Source organism: Capra hircus, chromosome 22 (genome assembly GCF_001704415.2).
Source record: "Capra hircus breed San Clemente chromosome 22, ASM170441v1, whole genome shotgun sequence".
NCBI classification, from domain to species: Eukaryota; Metazoa; Chordata; class Mammalia; order Artiodactyla; family Bovidae; genus Capra; species Capra hircus.
Window position 1 is genome coordinate 52,495,079 of NC_030829.1, and position 18,609 is coordinate 52,513,687.

General features: G+C 37.3%; 1 protein-coding gene across 3 annotated transcripts in view; it reads left to right on the forward strand.

Moving 5' to 3' along the window:
• Positions 1 to 18,609, forward strand: part of SETD2 (SET domain containing 2) — a 76,463-nt gene that overhangs the window by 32,050 nt on the left and 25,804 nt on the right. For all 3 annotated transcript variants that reach the window (XR_001919964.1, XM_018066849.1, XM_018066850.1), the window contains exons 6-12: positions 1,837 to 1,960; positions 2,888 to 2,965; positions 4,839 to 4,936; positions 7,089 to 7,215; positions 13,507 to 13,641; positions 14,372 to 14,491; positions 16,114 to 16,776. Coding sequence is in view for 2 of the 3 variants with exons in the window: in XM_018066849.1 (XP_017922338.1) it covers positions 1,837 to 1,960; positions 2,888 to 2,965; positions 4,839 to 4,936; positions 7,089 to 7,215; positions 13,507 to 13,641; positions 14,372 to 14,491; positions 16,114 to 16,776 (1,345 nt within the window). In the remaining variant the exon portion in view is untranslated. The remainder of the gene's footprint in view (positions 1 to 1,836; positions 1,961 to 2,887; positions 2,966 to 4,838; positions 4,937 to 7,088; positions 7,216 to 13,506; positions 13,642 to 14,371; positions 14,492 to 16,113; positions 16,777 to 18,609) is intronic.

The following is an 18,609-nucleotide window of genomic DNA, read 5'->3' on the forward strand; positions in this document are numbered from 1 at the left end:
TCCTTTATGAAGAAGGAAATGGGAGAGGAGAAAGTGCGTGACTGGTTCACATAGCAGGTTAAAATTTCCTAAAGCTCTTGAGCTTTCCTCAGCTACTCACAAAGAACCCTGCTTTGGTAAAATATACTGGGACTTAATGCTTCCATGTTTCTGACACCTTCACTCATGTAACTTCCATATGCTGATGGTAATACCAGTTTTATAAACTTCGGATTCCAAGCTATTTAGATGTTCACTTTTAGAGTATTTCCACTTAACAAGGACATACTGTCAGACGTGCACAGTGTAAGTAGGTATTTGGAACAAAACTACTAGTTAGTGTTAAAATATGACAGACTCCACCAAGAAACCAAGCAAATCCCTACCAAACCCTCCAGTTTTAGGTTGTAGGAATGGAAGGCAGTGCTGTCCAGGTTGAACTAATGTTGTGTGTTTAGTTGCTCGGTCATGTTCAGTTTTTTTTGTGACCCTTTGGACTGTAGCCCACCAGGCTCCTCCATCCATGAGATTTTTTAGGCATGAACTCCGGAGAAGGCAATGGCAGCCCACTCCAGTACTCTTGCCTGGCAAATCCCATGGACGGAGCAGCCTGGTAGGCTACAGTCCATGGGGTCGCTTGGAGTCAGACACAACTGAGCAACTTCACTTTCACTTTTCACCTTCATGCACTGGAGAAGGAAATGGCAACCCACTCCAGTGTTCTTGCCTGGAGAATCCCAGGGACGGGGGAGCCTGGTGGGCTGCCATCTATGCAGTCGCACAGAGTCAGACACGACTGAAGCGACTTAGCAGCAGCAGTAGCAGCAGAGGAGCCTAGCAAGCTAGAGTCCAAAGGCTTGCAAAGAGAGTCTGATACAGCTGAGCAACTGAGCATCAGCAGATGTTGGGCAGCTATCACCTTTGTCTAGTTACAGAAATTTCTATCACCCCTAAAGGAAACCCCTTAACCCAATCAGCAGAATATCCTTGTTGCTCCCTCTTCCCTACCTTTGGCAACCTCTAAATCTGCCATTTCTGTGGATTTAACTATTCTAAATTTGTTTCCGACTTCTTAAAGTTTTAAGCATAGCATTTTTTTAGCATGGTCCCTCCCCCAAAAAAGAAATATACTGATTTTGTCAGTATATCATAGCAAATACAAATGATTTACATTTTTACATTAAAAAATTCTCTTGGGTATTCTTTGTGGTTCAGTCACTTAGTCGTGTCTGACTCTTTGTGACCCCATGGACTGTCGCCCACCAGGCTTCTTTGTCATGGGATTTCCCAGGCAAAGATACTGGAATGTGTTGCCATTTCCTACTCCAGGGGATCTTCCTGGATCAGGGATGGAACCCATGTCTCTTGCATTAGCAGGTGGATTCTTTACCACTGAGCCAGCAGGGAATGCCACTGGTTAATGTTAGGGCATGTTTGTTTATTTTTTTGCTGTGTGTCTTGAGGGGATCTTAGTTCCCTGACCAGGGAATGAACCCCAGGCTATAGCAGTGAAAGACCAAGTCCTACACACTAGCCCAGGGAATTCCCAGGTCATATTTATTTTGTAAGGATTAGAGAAAACTTCCAGGTAGGTCATTTCTTGTCAGAACTTGGGAGTAAAGCATAGAGAAGTATTTGTTTATATGGAGGTAATACTTGAAATCATTGGTGCGAATGAGATTTTATAAAGGGAGAGAGAAGAGACTGAGAATTAATACCTTCAATAGAGAAGAAACAGATAAGTTACTACTAAAGAACAATCAAGGGTAGAAGCTAACTGAAAGAAGCCAAGAAGAGAGCTTATTATTGATAAATCTTAGAGAAAACTAACAGACTTCTTTTTCTTTTTTTGGCCAGGAACACCTTTGTCCTGGAATATTGTGGAGAGGTACTTGATCATAAAGAGTTTAAAGCCCGGGTAAAGGAGTATGCACGAAACAAAAACATCCACTACTATTTCATGGCCCTGAAGAATGATGAGGTAAGTGGCATGAATGCGTTTGTTTTGAAGCAGATCTGGAAATTGTTGAGTTTGAAAGGGGTCATTGATACAGACTGATCTCTGAAATGTAAGTGGCAAAAATAAGGAGCTGAACAATGTGTATAGTTTTTTGCTATTTGCTTAAAAAAATGATGAGGGAGAAATTTCCTTATATATGTAAATGTAAACATGCATGTTTCATACTACAATTCTTAAAAAATCATGGATGTCTTCTAAAGAGCTTTTGTTTATGTGGATTATATTTATCAATATATTAAAAGCTGAGAAGTTGAAAATATTTTTTATTAAACCATTTAAAAGTGACAGTAAGCCTATTATATATTGACACAAATATGCTTTTATGAAAACTGTTTTCCAACAAAGTTGTTTTTTAGTGAGGAGCACCATTTACAATTTCTTTAATGACTGGCTTAATAAATTTAGCTAGATTCTTACGTCTGCCTCTATTCAGTCTGGAAATGCAAGTTGTAGGGATTTATCCTTAGATGTGCTGAGTTCTCACTGTTAGAGTGGACCCAGCAAGAGTCTTAACAACCTCTCCAGTGGATTCAGATACATTCCCAAACTTGAGAGCTACATACTGTGGTATTTCATGCATGCATTTTAAAATGAAGTTTTATACACGTGAAGTAAGATTACAGTATAATAGGATGTAAGAAATAGCTAAAAGAAAATGAGACATTGATCAATATGGAGATAATTTGACCCAGAGGTGAAATGTTGATAGCAGATCTCTTCAGAATTAAGAAGCTGGATATTTGACACTGTGTTGTGTAAAGTTATGTGAGAGAGTTCTCTAAAGGAACAGGAGATTAAGGCTCTTAAATTTGCCAGATGCTTTTCTTTTGCAAAATGCACATATATTTAAGGTCTCATTTTTAACTCTTAAATTATCCTTTTCCCTAGATAATAGATGCCACTCAGAAAGGAAATTGCTCCCGGTTCATGAATCACAGCTGTGAACCGAACTGTGAGACTCAAAAAGTAAGTTGAGGTAGATGTAAGAGTTTGAAATATTTGTTCATGACTGCTGTTCCAACTGTTGGTTTTAGATCTGTGTCAGAGATACCCGTGGGTATTGTTTTTAATCATTCTTTCTTACTGTGTTCTTAAAATTTATTTTGAAATAAGTTAAGATTTATAGAATAATAAACAGTGAGGACTGAGTTCCTGTATGCTATCCTGCATTAGCTTCCACAACTGTCTACTGAATGTAACCATGGTACAGTTACCCAATCCAGGAAATACTATTAACCATTAACTCGTTTAAAGACCTTGCTTAAATTTTGCCATCTGTCATTTTTCTGGTCTGGGATCCCATCCAGGAGCTCTAAGTGCATTTAATTGTCACATCTCTTTGCCTATAAGTTTTATATATTGTTAAGGTGCCAAAATGAGAAACTAAATTTTAATTTTGATGAAGTCCAATGTGTAGTATTCAGATTTTATATCAATTATGTATCCGTCTTATCCAGGTACCAGATTTGGTGGTTTTAATATTTGTAAGGGCCTGAGTGGCTGCAGATGAGAAAGATAATATGTGGTATGCGTGTAGGTATTCTGCTCACCCTCAACAAGGCCAGACTTCAGGTCTTGGTTATCTTTAGGTCCCTGTGCCTGGCACATAGTTAACACAATTGATAAATCCTTACTGAATTTGATGAAATATTTTGAGATCATTAATGATCTTCATACCCTCTGACTTGTGTTTTCAGCTTAGGAAAAATACATACACACGTATATATAATATACATATGTGTGTATATATATATGTTTATATATTATATATATGTTTTAATATATATGCATCCCAGAGACAGTGGGCCCCCGTCTATGGGGTCGCACAGAGTCGGACACAACTGAAGCGACTTAGCAGCAGCAGCAGCAACATGTACATATATGTGTGTGTGTGTATGAATATATATACGTATGTATATATATTCACACACACACAGGCACATTAGAATATTGTGGTTCTGTTTTAGGTTAAGAAAGCTATGGATTCACTCACTAGAAAAATATATCAATAATTTCCTCTCATATTGAAATAGTGGTTTTGACTCTTGGATATTTTTTGCTCTTTGATCTCTGTACTAACAGATGTAGCTCTCCCAAGAGCCGAAACATATAATGACTAGGAGAACCCAGTGTGGAATTATTTAATTAAGTTCTGGTTCCAGTTTTGATTGCAGCTGGTGGCCACATGTCTAGCCATGAGACTCTCGTTTTACTGTGTCCCTTCGCCTCTTTAAGCCTGGGTTTTTCGTCCGTAACATGTTCAAATGGTCTGGGCAGGAGCTCTCCAGTCAACTTACATCTTAGATATTTTGGAATTACAAGATCCAATTCTGATCTATTTACCTCCATTTTAATTGTCGAGTTTTATGCTCTTTTCTGGTGTTTCACTTGTACACTCAGCATTATAACCCCTGCTTCATGCAGTTAAACTTTTGCCATTATTGTTTTCCTGTTTCCACGCCCCATCTTATCTTAGAAGATAGTTACTTTTTACATAGTATAAAGTAATACAAATTTGTCTGGTACTCAGTGATACCAAACATTCTCTATATGCCTGTTTTTAGTACAAGTGAATCCTTACTGTATGGAAATGTATTTTAAAATAAGTTAAAATAGCGGTTACTTTTATTAGAGATAAATTATAGATGATACTCAACTGGTAGCTCATTAAATAAGATTGATACTTCTTTTTTTTTTTAATTCTTCCATTTGCTATTTGGAAAAGCATTTATTGTCCAAAGAGACACATACATAATTAAGGCAGATAATGATGATCTTAAAAAAAAAAAAAAAGATTAACCAATCACTAATTTATTTTCTTTTAAAAACAACACCTTAGTGGACTGTGAATGGACAACTGAGAGTTGGGTTTTTTACCACCAAACTGGTTCCTTCAGGCTCAGAGTTAACATTTGACTATCAGTTCCAAAGATATGGGTAAGTATTGATTCTGTTCTGTTTTGCTGCTTCTGATGGGGAAATACTGTTTATATGTAGGAGTCTAAAACTTAGATGTGAATCACTGAGAAGTTATATGTGCTTTTAGTTCTTACCTATAGTGTTTTCTTTTAGTTTTGGTATTTTCCTTTTGCATGTCACATCAGGCCATTAAGGGATATTGTACAGGAACTACATGTTCCTCTGAACCTCATTTATATAATTATGTTTCTAATGTAATTTTAAAACTTTTTATTATAGAAATGTCGACAGGGTGTGGATGTGTATAAAGAGAACAGTATAATAAATCCCTGTGTAGCCATAATTCATCTGTCACTTATCAGCTCATGGCTAATCTTGTCTCATCTATATCATTATCATACTCTGAACCTAGTTCTGTCTACCAAAAACTGATGCAATAGCACTGAATACCCCTTTCATTTATATTGTGGTCTTATAAAACCCCACTAAAAGAAAGGTGTCAAGTTTGTGACAGGTAGGGAACAAGATGACTCTGGATTATCTCCTCATGCCAGAAAACCAGTTATAAAAGATTATGAAGGTCATGTCCAAAGGATTCAGGACTAGCTTGAATAGAATCTCACTTACCGAAAGTGGGAGAGTTTTTATTTAGACTTAAGCATCAATAAGAATAATAACTACCGGTGGTTTGAAACACACTATACAAAATCTATGAGTTTAATGATTCTTTAAAACTGCATTAGTCATAATTGAAAGGAACCAATTTGTGATTTTGAAAACTAGTTTATGGTTTTTTTAATTGAAATATAGTTGATGTGCAGTAGTACAAAAGTTACATGTGTACATGTGTTAAATCACTTCTGTCATGTCTGACTCTTTGCTACCCTATGGACTCTAGCCCACCAGGCTCCCCTGTCCGGGGGGTTCTCCAGGCAAGAATACTGGAGTGGGTTGCCATGTCTTCCACCAGGGGATCTTCCCAACCCCGGGATCAGACCCGCATCTTCTGCATTGGCAGGTGGAGTCTTTACCACTGAGCCACCAGGAAGCCCTTGTAGTCTGCTTATTTTATGCATGATAGTTAGTACCTCTTAATCCCCTATCCATCTTTTGGCCCTTCCCCTTTATCTCCCCTTACTATTAACCACTGATTTAAAAAATAAAAAAGGGAAAAAAGTCAAGCATTTATCCCTCCTTTCTTAAGTGAATTCTATTTCAGATTCAAGCAATTGGTGAGAAGAATTCTTTATAGAGATATTTTAGCTAATAAATGAGGTAGTGATGGTATCACCATTTTGCAACACCTAATGAACTAATCGATTTAGGCAATAGATATGCTGAGATTGAGCGAGTTCCACGTAGGGCTCCATTTTTTTTTTCTCTCTTGTATTTGTACTATACCCTTTGAAAGAAGGGAAACTAGAAATTAGATCTGTTTGTGATCCCCAGCTGTATTTATCAAATATTTTTGTGCCTCTGATTGTTACTGTTAAATACTAGAATCTATCAGTTTGCTTTTGGAATAGTCCTTCACGTTTTCCTTGGGTAGCTCTGGTTGCCAAGTAAATAATTGGCAGAGGCGATTTACACCCAGGGCTGTAAACTTAGGCCTGTTCTTTCTTCCACTTTTCCTTGGCTCCATGGTTACATATATCTATTACTGTATGTGTTAGTAGTGTCTCACCCTCATGTAATGATGACTCTTAATAGCCACGTGCTTCCTAAGTGTCCTTTACTAATTGTGCATTTTATTATCGATAGATGTATTCATAATAATACATTTTGTTCTATGTGCTAGTTAAATATTCATGTATAAGTAATAGGTACTGATCTATTTAAGCTATTTTGTTCTTAGCCCAAATAGATACATGATTTCTTATTTTCATACATTAGTAGGAGCTCTCATAAATGGAGAGATTACTTATTAACTTCTTGGCTAGTTTTGTCTATCTAATAAAACAAGATTGGGAAAAAATGAATTTTTTAAGAGCAATTTTCAGGCATTTCCATTAGCTAGTATCAGATTTGTTGGTATCTGTTGAAATAACTGTTTGGTTTTTTTCTTTAGGTTGGATTGCCTTCTCTCTTGTAGGTAATTGCTCTACTACTATCAACAGTTTTTATGGTTTACCTTCACATAACAGACATCTTTCATATGTTCCTTGCACAGGAAAGAAGCACAGAAGTGTTTCTGTGGGTCAGCTAATTGCCGGGGTTACCTGGGAGGAGAGAACAGAGTCAGCATCAGAGCAGCAGGGGGGAAAATGAAAAAAGAACGATCTCGTAAGAAGGATTCAGTAAGTGTTCCATTCTTCTTTCAGCTTTCGCCATACACATTTCAAGAAGGAAGGTAGCTTTCCTTATTGAACTCTGAAAAGTTACACTACAACCAGAGAAAGTCAGGGTTAGATGAGATAATTTTGGAAAAGTACAGTTGCTATTTTTAGTTCATAGAGATTACACTTGAATACTAAGAACTGTTGAAGTCATCTTGAAAATACATGGGCTAATAGTTTTTAAAAGCCTGTAGAATTTGTAATCTTACATATAAGTAACTTGTTAATCTGCTCACATAAGTCTGATCTACATTCCTAATCTTCTAATACCAGTTTTTTCATTTGTTTGCAAGTGTTCTTAAAATCTCTAATCTTCTTTGGGAGCATAAGGTGAGTTTTGAGAAGTAACAGATGACTCAGGAGTGAGAAAGGGATAGTCTCAGATGGTCTTTTTATTTAATCCATTATACCAGTGGTTGATAGCCTTTTTCCTACCTCAGTTCACACCTGAGACACTACTGCAAGTGAGTGGTATCTTGGTACTGAAGGGACTCTTAACTGGGACAAGAATTTTGTGTTGTTTTTCAAACCTCCTCTGTCTTTTTCTGAGGATCCCTTTGTGAGAGCAGTGTTTCTTTACCTCAGAACCACCTGCAGGGTCCGTCCTAAAGATGCACGTTTTGGGACCTAACCCTAGACCTGCGAATCTTGAGGGAGGGCTGGGTGAAGGAGCCAGGGAGCCTCAAGTGTCAGCTAGCAAATCTATCTGTGATTCTTGCAGCTAGCTCATTCCTAGGCTTTTCAGAAACCATACTACTAAGAATCATAGGTGACAGCCATCTTACTATTTAGATGAGCAGACAACAGACATAAGACACGGAAAGGATAATAATTAAAAGATGATTTTAGTAAGTCCAAATTAACTGTGGAGAGAATGAATTGAGAATCTGAATTCTATAAGAAGACTTAGATAGTAGGAAGCATTGGAAAGGGCCCTTTAAAAATTCCCTCAAAAGGGTCATTTAAAAAATGTAAAAAAGGAAAGTTTATAAGAAACATGTATGCTTGTCCCACCCAGGATGAACAATTAGAGTATTGTCACTCAGCTCTGTTTTTAGAGAGCATACGTGTTGTAACTGTGTGTCAAGCACTATTCTAATCATCTGACACATTAACTCATTTGATTCTCACAAAAAGCTCTTCTAAGTTAGAAATAAAGATTTTCCCTCTACAGATGAGAACACTAAGGCTCAGAGAGGTTACAAGGTCATTCGGTAAGCAATAGAAGAGAGCTTACCTAGTTATTTTCTTTGCTCTTAACCATACTGAGTGCCTTTGTGTAGTTTTAGAAATGATATATATATATATCTGCAGTTTGTTTTTACTCTTATTTTAAAATTTGATCCATGTTGAGGTATATACTCACACATTTAACTGTTGTAAACTTTTTCATCATATAACTGTTCATTTACATATACTTGTACTCATGAACACTTGGGTTTTCAATATTTTACTCCTCATGTCACAATTAAAGTCTTTGCACATGTCTCTTCTGTATATGTTTCTTTAAAGTGTATCCATGGAAGTGGGGTCACTGGGTTATATGGTCACTAGCTTCTGGACTTTACTGTTAACAGGAAATTTTTCTTAAAACTTCATTGATTACTTTTATTATTAAGGCTTGTTTCATAGAGTTGATAGTTTACCAGAACAACCACAAAACCGTCATTAAACATGTTTCAGTTCAGTTTAGTCATTCAGTCGTGTCTGACTCTTTGCGACCCCATGATTCGCAGCACGCCAGGCCTCCCTGTCCATCACCAACTCCCGGAGTTCACCCAAACTCATGTGTATCGAGTCAGTGATGCCATCCAGCCATCTCATCCTCTTGTCGTCCCCTTCTCCTCCTGCCCCCAATCCCTCCCAGCATTAGGGTCTTTTCCAACCTAAGCTAAAATCTACATAAAGTCTTTCATTTGGCTATTTTGTGTTTCCAAAACTTGCATTAAGAACTGTCTTGTTGGTGGGGAGTGTTCTCATAAGGTGATGATTTCTTGGGTGGTATTATGCTGGCATCGTAATGATCACAGATGACTTTCTGCCTTCCTGGTAAGATTCAGGAACAACTCCAAGGGACCGAGATGTAGGTATTCCTGGTTTTTGCTTGCTTATTTTTATTCTTAAAGTAATGTGTCCATATCAGTGTTCTGTATTACTGTAGACTAAATTAGATGTAACGTGAATCTAGTCATTTGGTGGTTTGAAGTCATGGGTTGCTCCAGATGTGAATTTGAAGCTGTTCTCAAACAGAAATGTTTTGGATGAAACTTTACCCTGATAGAGTAATGACCCAGAATGAATCTGAATCCCAAAAAGGTCATCTGTCCTTGACTCTCATGAAGAGCTTCACTCCACTTTTGATTGGTTTGTCTCTTACTGAAATTCTGGCTGAAAGCCCTATTCAATTCTGAATTCTGGTCAGGTATAGTTGAATAGAATCACAAAAATAGCACCTCTTGAAATTTCCAAATGTTAGGGCATTTCCTGGCAATCCAGTGGTTAGGACTCAGTGTTTTCACTCTCATAGCCCTGGGTTCCATCCCTGATTGGGGAACTAAGATCCTGCAAACCACATGGTACAGCCGTCACCCCCTCCCCGCCCCCCCCACCCCAAAAAAAGAGAAAGAGAAAGAAATTCCCAAGTGTTCGTTTTTGGAAGTCTTTCGGATAGGGGATGCCAAGGAGAGGGAAAGAGAGGAGCAGTCTCAAATACAGTTTTGTGCATTTTGCCTGTTAACAGGGATATGTTAATGGCACTGTAGTCTCTACCTGTCCCCCCCATATTAGCCCTTGATTGGTGAAAAGTTCTTATTCCTTGCTCTTATGATTGCAGCTATATACATATAGTTTATCTGCTTAACAAAACTGTAAAAAAAAAAAAAAATAAGCTGTAAGCTCTTCCGGAACAGATGGTTGCCTCCTTTGGGTGTGTCATAAACTGCTGCTGCTGCTACTAAGTCACTTCAGTCGTGTCTGACTCTTAGCGACCCCATGGACTGCAGCCCACCAGGCTCCTCTGTCCATTGCTTTCTCCATTGCCTTCTCCGGTGTCATAAACTAGTACTACTTAATTAAATACTTAGTTGATGGAAGTATAATGAATACCTGTTATTATCTGATGTTATTTGTGATTTGTAGTTTGTAAAGTATAAACAGAAAATAGTCTGAAACTTACCTTAATCTCTTTTGAGTTTGTGAAACAAATGAACAATAGCTAATTTACACAATAAAGAGCATAAAAAGCCACGTAAGAGGGGAAATAATTGTTTTCAGCAGCTAACAATCAAATCATAAGTGTCCAGAATATATAGAGAACTCCATCTAATCAATAATAATAATAATAATAAATAGCCCTGAAGCAAAAACAATTTCCACAGACACTTCAGTATTCCAGATAGCCAGTAAACCTATGAAAAGATGTTCAGTCTCATTAGTAATCAGAGGAGTGCAGATTAAAACTACTCTCAGGTGTTTTTGGGTACTCACCAGATCAGTAAAAATTAATTCTGATGATACACAGGAACAACAGATCTCATAAACTAGTATTGGAGGTGTAAATGGATTTAGTCAGTTTTGAAAACACTTTGGTATTCTTACTCAGGGTGAATGTACGTATACTGTATGAGCCAGCAGTTGCGCTCCTGGGTCTATAACCAGAGAGAGATTTGTTTAAAATGCACATCAGGAGCCACAGCAGCACTGCTTATATTAGAAAAAGTGAAACAACTCAGATTCTCATTAACATTAGTATGACTAAATTAGAATGTAATCATGTGATGAGAAAACTAGTCATGAAAATAATATGGCTACATGCAACAGCATTAACTCTTAAAATGTAAAGTTGATTGCAAAAGAGTCATGGCAGAAAAATTTTGTCCAGTGTGATTTCATTTCCAAAAAGTTAAAAATAGACAAAATTATATTATTTAGTGATTTATATATGTGAAGTAAACCTATTTTAAAAATCAGTGAACTATTTCCTAAAAAGTTAGGAGACATTATCTCTAGAGTGGAGAAGAGAAGGTATTATAACAAGGAAGCGGCACGCACAGCCCTTCGGGAACACCGGTAGTGTTCTCCCCATCACCCCACCCAACCCTTTTACCTGAGTGTTGCTTGCTATGGATGTTGCTCCACTGCTTGTTTACCTATTTAGTTGCTAATTGTTTATATCTTAGGTTGGTGCAAAAGTAATTGCGGTTTTGCTGTTGACCTTTGCTGTTTGATATTGGTATACATTCTTAAATAAGTGTGGTTATGTTATACATTATTTTAATGAGCGTTTCTCACATTTATTTATTTATTTTTGCTGATGACTTATTGCTTGCTCTTTATTTTAGACTATGGAAATGATTTTAGACAAAAAGCAGATTCAAGCAATTTTTTTTTTTAATCCAAGTTCAAAATGGGTCATAAAACAGCAGAGACAACTTGCAATATCAGCAATGCATTTGGCCCAGGAACTGCTAATGAATAGTGCGGTAGTGGTTAAAGAAGTTTCGCAAAGGAGACAAAAGAGCCCTGAAGATGAGCAGCATGGTAACCAGTCATTGGAAGTTGACAATGATCAGTTGAGAGGAATCATCGAAGCTGATTCTCTTAAAACTACACAAGAAGTTGCTGAAGAACTCAACGTTGACCACCCTATAACCGTTTGGCATTTGAAGCAAATTGGAAAGGTGAAAAAGCTCAATAAGTGGATGCCTCATGAGTTGACCCTAGATCAAAAAAATTGTCATTTTGAAATGTCATCTTCGCTTATTGTATGCAACAGCGAACTATTTCTCTGTTGGATTGTGATGTGCAACGAAAAGTGAATTTTCTACGACAACTGGCAAATACCAGCTCAGCGGTTGAACTGAGAAGAAGCTCCAAAGCACTTCCGAAACCAAAACTTGTACCAGAAAAAGATCATGGTCACTGGTGGTCTGCTGCTGATCTGATCCACTACAGCTTTCTGAATCCCAGCAAAACTATTGTATCTGAGAAGTATGCTCAGCAAATCAGTGAGTTACCCTGAAAACTGCAACACCTGCAGCCAGCATTGGCCAACAGAAAGGACTCAGTTCTTCTCCGTGCCAACGCCCGACTGCACGTCGCACAACCAACACTTCAAAAGTTGAATGAACTGGGCTGTGGAATTTTGCCTTATCTGCCATATTCACCTGACCTCTTGTCAACCAGCTACCACTCCTTTAAGCATCTTGGCAACTTTTTGCAGGGAAAATGATTCTACAACCAGCATAAGGCAGAAAATGCTTTCCAAGAGTTTGTCGAATCCTTAAGCATGGACTTTTATGCTATAGGAATAAACAAACTTATTTCTTGTTGGCAAAGATGTGTTGATTGTAATGGTTCCTATTTTCAGTAATTAAGATGAATTTGAGCCTAGTTATAATGATTTAAAATTCATGATCCAAAGCCACAATTATGTTTGCACCAACCTAGTACTTTTCTATATGTATATTATATTTTATCAGAATGTATTAAAAATAGTGCCTGGGCCTATTAAAGATAGTTTATATCCCAAAATACTAAAGTATTACTAAAGAATAAGAATTTATAAATATTGATAAATTGTGTTGCATTTGGCTGCACTTGATTCCTTTCATTGTGGTATGTTCCAGTACGTGAACATGCCAGTTTATCCAGCCTGGCCATGAGCATGTGGGTTGTTGGCAGTGTTTTGCTGTTATGAATGGCTTTTCAATGAACATTCTTCTGATTCTCTGATGCACAAGTGCAGAAGTTTCTCTTGGGTTTATTCATAGGTGTGCAACTGCTAGGCATAGAGGATACAAAGATTTCATTTTTCAAGCTAATGCTTTATTTTTTTCTGACCTACTTTTCACCTGATACATTTTTTTTCCCTCCCATAAAGGCAGATTTTTTTGTTTTGCTTTCTTGCAGTGTCTTCCGCACCTTAAACTGTACTTGACATATATATAAGTGCTTGATAAGTATTTGATGAGTGAATGAAGCTTTTCAAATTGATCATATCAGTTTGTTTTCATTATTAGTGTATAAAAGTTCATTCTTTAAATTTAAAGTTCATTTTGATCCATGTCTTTGCCTAGATTTGATATTATCAGACTTCTTACAGTGAGTATAACATGGTTTCTTACTGTGGTCTTAATTTTGTTTCCCTTATTACTGGTGAGGTTGAGCATCTTTTCAGATTGATTATTAGATTAGTTGGAGTTTTGTTGTTGTTCTTGTCTTATAACCAGATTTTTTCCCTTGCTGTTTCAGGTGGATGGGGAGCTAGAAGCTTTGATGGAGAATGGCGAGGGTCTCTCTGATAAAAACCAAGTGCTCAGCTTATCCCGGCTAATGGTTAGAATTGAAACTTTGGAACAGAAACTTACCTGTCTCAAGCTCATACAGGTGAACACTTGGATATTACTTTATTTATTTCTGAATTTGAGGTGGGACATTTAAACTACAATCCAGAATGATGAAAAGGAATAATTCTAATAAGAGTTACTCTTATTTTTAGAATGGTTTTGCAAGTTCTATAGGACATTGAAAACGTGTACTCTTAAAAATGTCTTAAGAGTTCAGCATCATTTACTCTAGTAGTAGATATTGTTTTCTCTCTAGTCAGAGAACATGGTGAGATTTTTTTCCTGTGTATGTGTGTGTGTGTAGTAGTTCTTAATAGAGGTCTTCCCTGCTCACTTGATTATTAGCATGCCAAGGCCATTTTTACCACATGATCTCAAAGCAAGGAATTTTAACAGGAATATGTTTATTCCAGTTTATTAAATATTGCACAAGAAGTTGGATCATAAAAATTGAAAAAAAATTTTTTTAATAGCTTTAGCTTTTCCAGTAAAAATGGTGAATGTAGTTTTTTTCTTAATCCTCCAGAATTGAACTTTAGTAAAGTCCAGGTTGACATTTTAGGTATCAAAAGAGATTATAATCTTACTCTAAAGCATTTATTAATTGCACAATTCTAATTGAGTTAATCAAAACAGAATTTATAGATTTTGAATATAAACGAACTTTTCAGCCCTCTCTATGGGCCCTTTTTAATGCTATCTCTGGTGTTGTTTGTCTCCTTCCTCCAATCCCCAATACCCTGCATCCTGCTTCCCATCCCCCATGGAAGAACACACACTCACAGTCTTGCCTGAAGTCCTTTCTGGAACGTCACGGGTTGTCTTTGTTGTGGATCTGGATGGCAGAACTAGGTGATGGCCGGGAAAGTAACCAGAAGCTTCAGGAAGAGGTGAGTTCACATTCAACCTGCTTGTTTCTTAAAACAACTAAATTTATTATTTAGGTTGAGGGCATTGTGATAATAGCAGTGATAATGAATTTGTTGTTGTTTAGTTCCTAAGTCATGTCCGACTCTTTGAGACCCAATGAACTGTAGCCCTCCAGGCTCCTCTTGTCCATGGGATTTCCCAGGCAAGAATTTTGGAGTGGGTTGCAATTTCCTTCTCCAGGGTATCTTCCCGACCCTGGGATCGAACCCACCCGTGTCTCCTACATTACAGGTGAATTCTTTACCACTGAGCCACCTGGGAAGCCAGGTGGATAATGAATTTAGCTCTATAATTATCACCCATATTAAATAATTGCATAAATTTTATCATCTCAGTATCATTTCTGTAACTGTAACTTTACACACACCTTTCTTGATGTGAGTTTGCCCAGTGGTTTTCCCTGTGGTATCTTTTAAAGGTTAGTACTGGGTAGCCGGGAACTGCAAGAGCAAGATACAATAACATCATTGTTAAATGAAAGAGCCAGTGCGTTGCTAAAACCATAGTTTTTAAAAGTTAGGAAGCTATATGGAAGTTGAATTCTGAGGTTCTAAACAATTAGTAAAGAGCTGAATTTTGATGACAAGAGTAAGAACATTTTGAGGCGTAATTAAGTGTTTTTAAAGATCTAGATAAATGTTCATTGATAGCATCATTAGTAGACTTCTTATATTTATACCTTTCCACACAATATTTTCTAACTTGGTTTAAATGTAATTCTTTTTAATCATAAGTTCTAATATAATCCCAAAGTCGTTTAATAATATACTTTTAAAAACGGAAATATGAGAGTGGTGAATTGAGTGACTGCCTTGCCTCCATCCTTCTCTCAAGATTCAGCAACAAATAGGAATTGGGGAAGCCTTGGGGTTTCTATAAAACTACAGTGGGGAAATACTTTGGAAAGAATTCTTGATTTTCAGAGAGTGGGGATGGATGATTAACTTGGAATGAAGAGAGAATCTCTGCTATATAGCTGTTTGTCAAAGACTAAGGAAGTTAAGTAATATCTGTGTTTTTGTGTGTATATAAGACATTTAAATTATATTTTTTGTTGCATAGTTTCCAACCATTTAATCACAGTCACTTGGGAAATTTTTTAGAAAAACATACCTAAGATGAGGTCCAATAGTGTTGATATTTTTCAAAAAAAAATCTATTTGGGTTTGAGAACTACTGGTGGAGAATATTAATCAAATTAGTCCTAATAATATGTGAGCAGTCACCTGCTCCACGTTATATTTTTGCTGGTCAGTCTTATTAAAACATTTTTTCAGGACTTCGCTGGCAGTTCAGTGGTTAAAACTTTGAGCTTCCATTGCAGGGGTCACAGGTTTGATCCCTGGTTGGGGAACTAAGATCTCATAATGCCTTATGGTGCAGCCGAAAAATATTAAAAAATAAAACACCTTTCCTTCCATGCTAGAAGAAAGTAATATTATGACATTTAAATCTGTCTGTGATTATAAGACTTAGATCTTGATTTAATAAGACAGTAAAAACCCCTGTTTCTACAGAGTTGATTTGAGTCTCATGAAAAGTTAACTGTACAAAGTGATTTTTTTTTATTGTGTTTAATTAGATTATAAAGACTCTGGAACATTTACCTATTCCTACTAAAAATATGTTGGAGGAAAGCAAAGTACTTCCTATTATTCAACGTTGGTCTCAAACCAAGACTGCTATCCCTCAGCTGAGTGAAGGAGATGGGTATTCTAGTGAAAATACATCACGTGCTCACACACCGCTCAACACACCTGATCCTTCCACCAAGCTGAATGCAGAAGCTGACACAGACACCCCCAAGAAGCTCATGTTTCGCAGACTTAAGATTATAAGTGAAAATAGCATGGACAGTGCAATCTCTGATGCTACCAGCGAGCTGGAAGGCAAGGACGGGAAAGAGGACCTGGACCAGTTAGAGAATGTCCCCATCGAAGAAGAGGAGGAGCCTCAGCCGCAGCAGCTACTTGTGCAGCAGCTGCCCGAGCCTAAAGTCGACAGTGACATTGCCGCAGAGGCTAGCAAGCTCCCCGCATCTGAACTGGAGGCTGATGCTGAAATAGAACACAAAGAGAGCAGTGGCGCAAAACTCGACGAACCTATTGCTGAGGAAACGCCATCCCAAGATGAAGAGGAGGGTGTATCTGATGTGGAGAGTGAGAGAAGTCAGGAACCACCAGACAAAACAGTAGATATAAGTGATTTGGCCACCAAGCTCCTGGACAGTTGGAAAGACCTAAAGGTAAGAGAACATTTCTGTTCATTTTAATCTGAATTACCCAGGTTTAGAGTTCCATAAACTTTCAGTTGAATTACTTACTTTTCTAGCTGTATGTACCTTTGAAAAATGGAATGCTATCTCTCTATCAGCCAATTATATGTTTCTATAAATAATGTCGTTTAAACTTTGGCCAGAGATACCAGCCAAACCAATACACAGATATCCCCTTTTTCCTTGCTAGCAAAAGTATATCACAATAGTAAACTTAGTCATTCAAGTGGTCTTCACATTAAAAACAAAAATTCTTTGAGTAATAAACGTGAGTCTACATTTGAAGAGTCTGTGTAAGAAAAAAAATGAATGTTGGAAATAGTTGGGAATTAATTTCTTGGATTAACTAGAAATTAGTTAAAATTAATTGGAAAGCCAGGGTACTCTAGCAGGTTCTCATCAAAAATGACTGAACGTAAATTATCTGCTCCAGTAAAACAACTTTATATGGAGCTAATTCATATCAGTTTTATTATTGTTTCTGAACTAGGCCTAGTTTTAAAAGCCTGTTTCTTTGGCCAAAAGAATAAAACAGAGTTCTGGAACTGTTACATCTAATACGTATATAATCATTTGTTCAAGTATGTAGCATAATGTGCAGGGTTTTCTTTGTGGAGAACCCAGTCTGGGTCTTGGATAAAACACAGAAGTGAATAACAGGATGAGCCTAGGAGATATGTGGTAAATTTTGATTGTAAGTGATCTGGATCTGGGATCCAGGTCTCGCGGGCTCTGTGGGAACAGGTTGCTACCCAGCCACTTTTTCTGTTCCTCCTTTCTTCTATCAGAGGTGAACAACCAGATAAACCAGGAATACAGATTTGTAGCAAAATGGACACCTGATCCTCTCAGTTCCCAATTTATGACTACAAAACTCACTCTTTACATCCTACCATTGGGCCTGTAGGGAACTGTCCTTACACTGAGCAGAATGAGTAGTCGGTTGTTTGTGCACTGTGCTTATTTTTGCATTTGTAATTTACTGTGTTGAGACCCTTCTTAAGGATGGTGTGGTTTCAGCTCTCATTTGCCCATATGAGCTCTTACTCATGCTACTCTCTTTGATCACTTACAGCTCAGCATAAACTCAGCCTTCTTAAGCCTTATGAAATCTGACCTTTTATAAATAAAAAAGGGAAGATTCAGAGTTAATCTGTTTATGATACAGCATGTGAACACAGGGACTGGAATTGCAGTTAACTGAAAGAGTTCCTGGGGCAGTCATATGTGTGAACCTTTATTTAAGGCCTGCTTTGTTGAGGGCAAAGGAGTCCCTGGAAGAAGTCCTTCCTGTGTTTGGAGACTACTTTTAGAGCCTGTATGAAGACTGACTCAGTAAGGGAGGTGGAAGTGGAGACAGGCACACAGGTGAAGATAGAAAAGCCCTGACAGACCTACTTTGTCTGATTGACATAATTTTTTTAAAAAAGACATAGTCATCTTAATTTCTTAAAAACTGTCTCTTCTTAAAATCTAGAATAAGTATTTTGTTTCTTTATATGGTAGTTTTTTTATTATAATCTTAATGATATGTTATTCTCTGGGATATCTTTAACTCAGATATGACTGGTACTTTAAATTCATACTCCAGACATAAATTTTTTTGAGTCCTACCAAATTATTTCTTTCCCTGCTTATTGTCCTCCCATCTGAAAGATCAGCGTGGTTGCACAGTACTATCTGGATTGATCCTCTTGAGACTTAAAATTTTACTTGTACCTGAAGCATATCCTTGTTCACCTTCATACTTTGGATTTATCCCAGTTCTTAGCATCAAGGAAGTCATTAAATAAAATCTTCCTT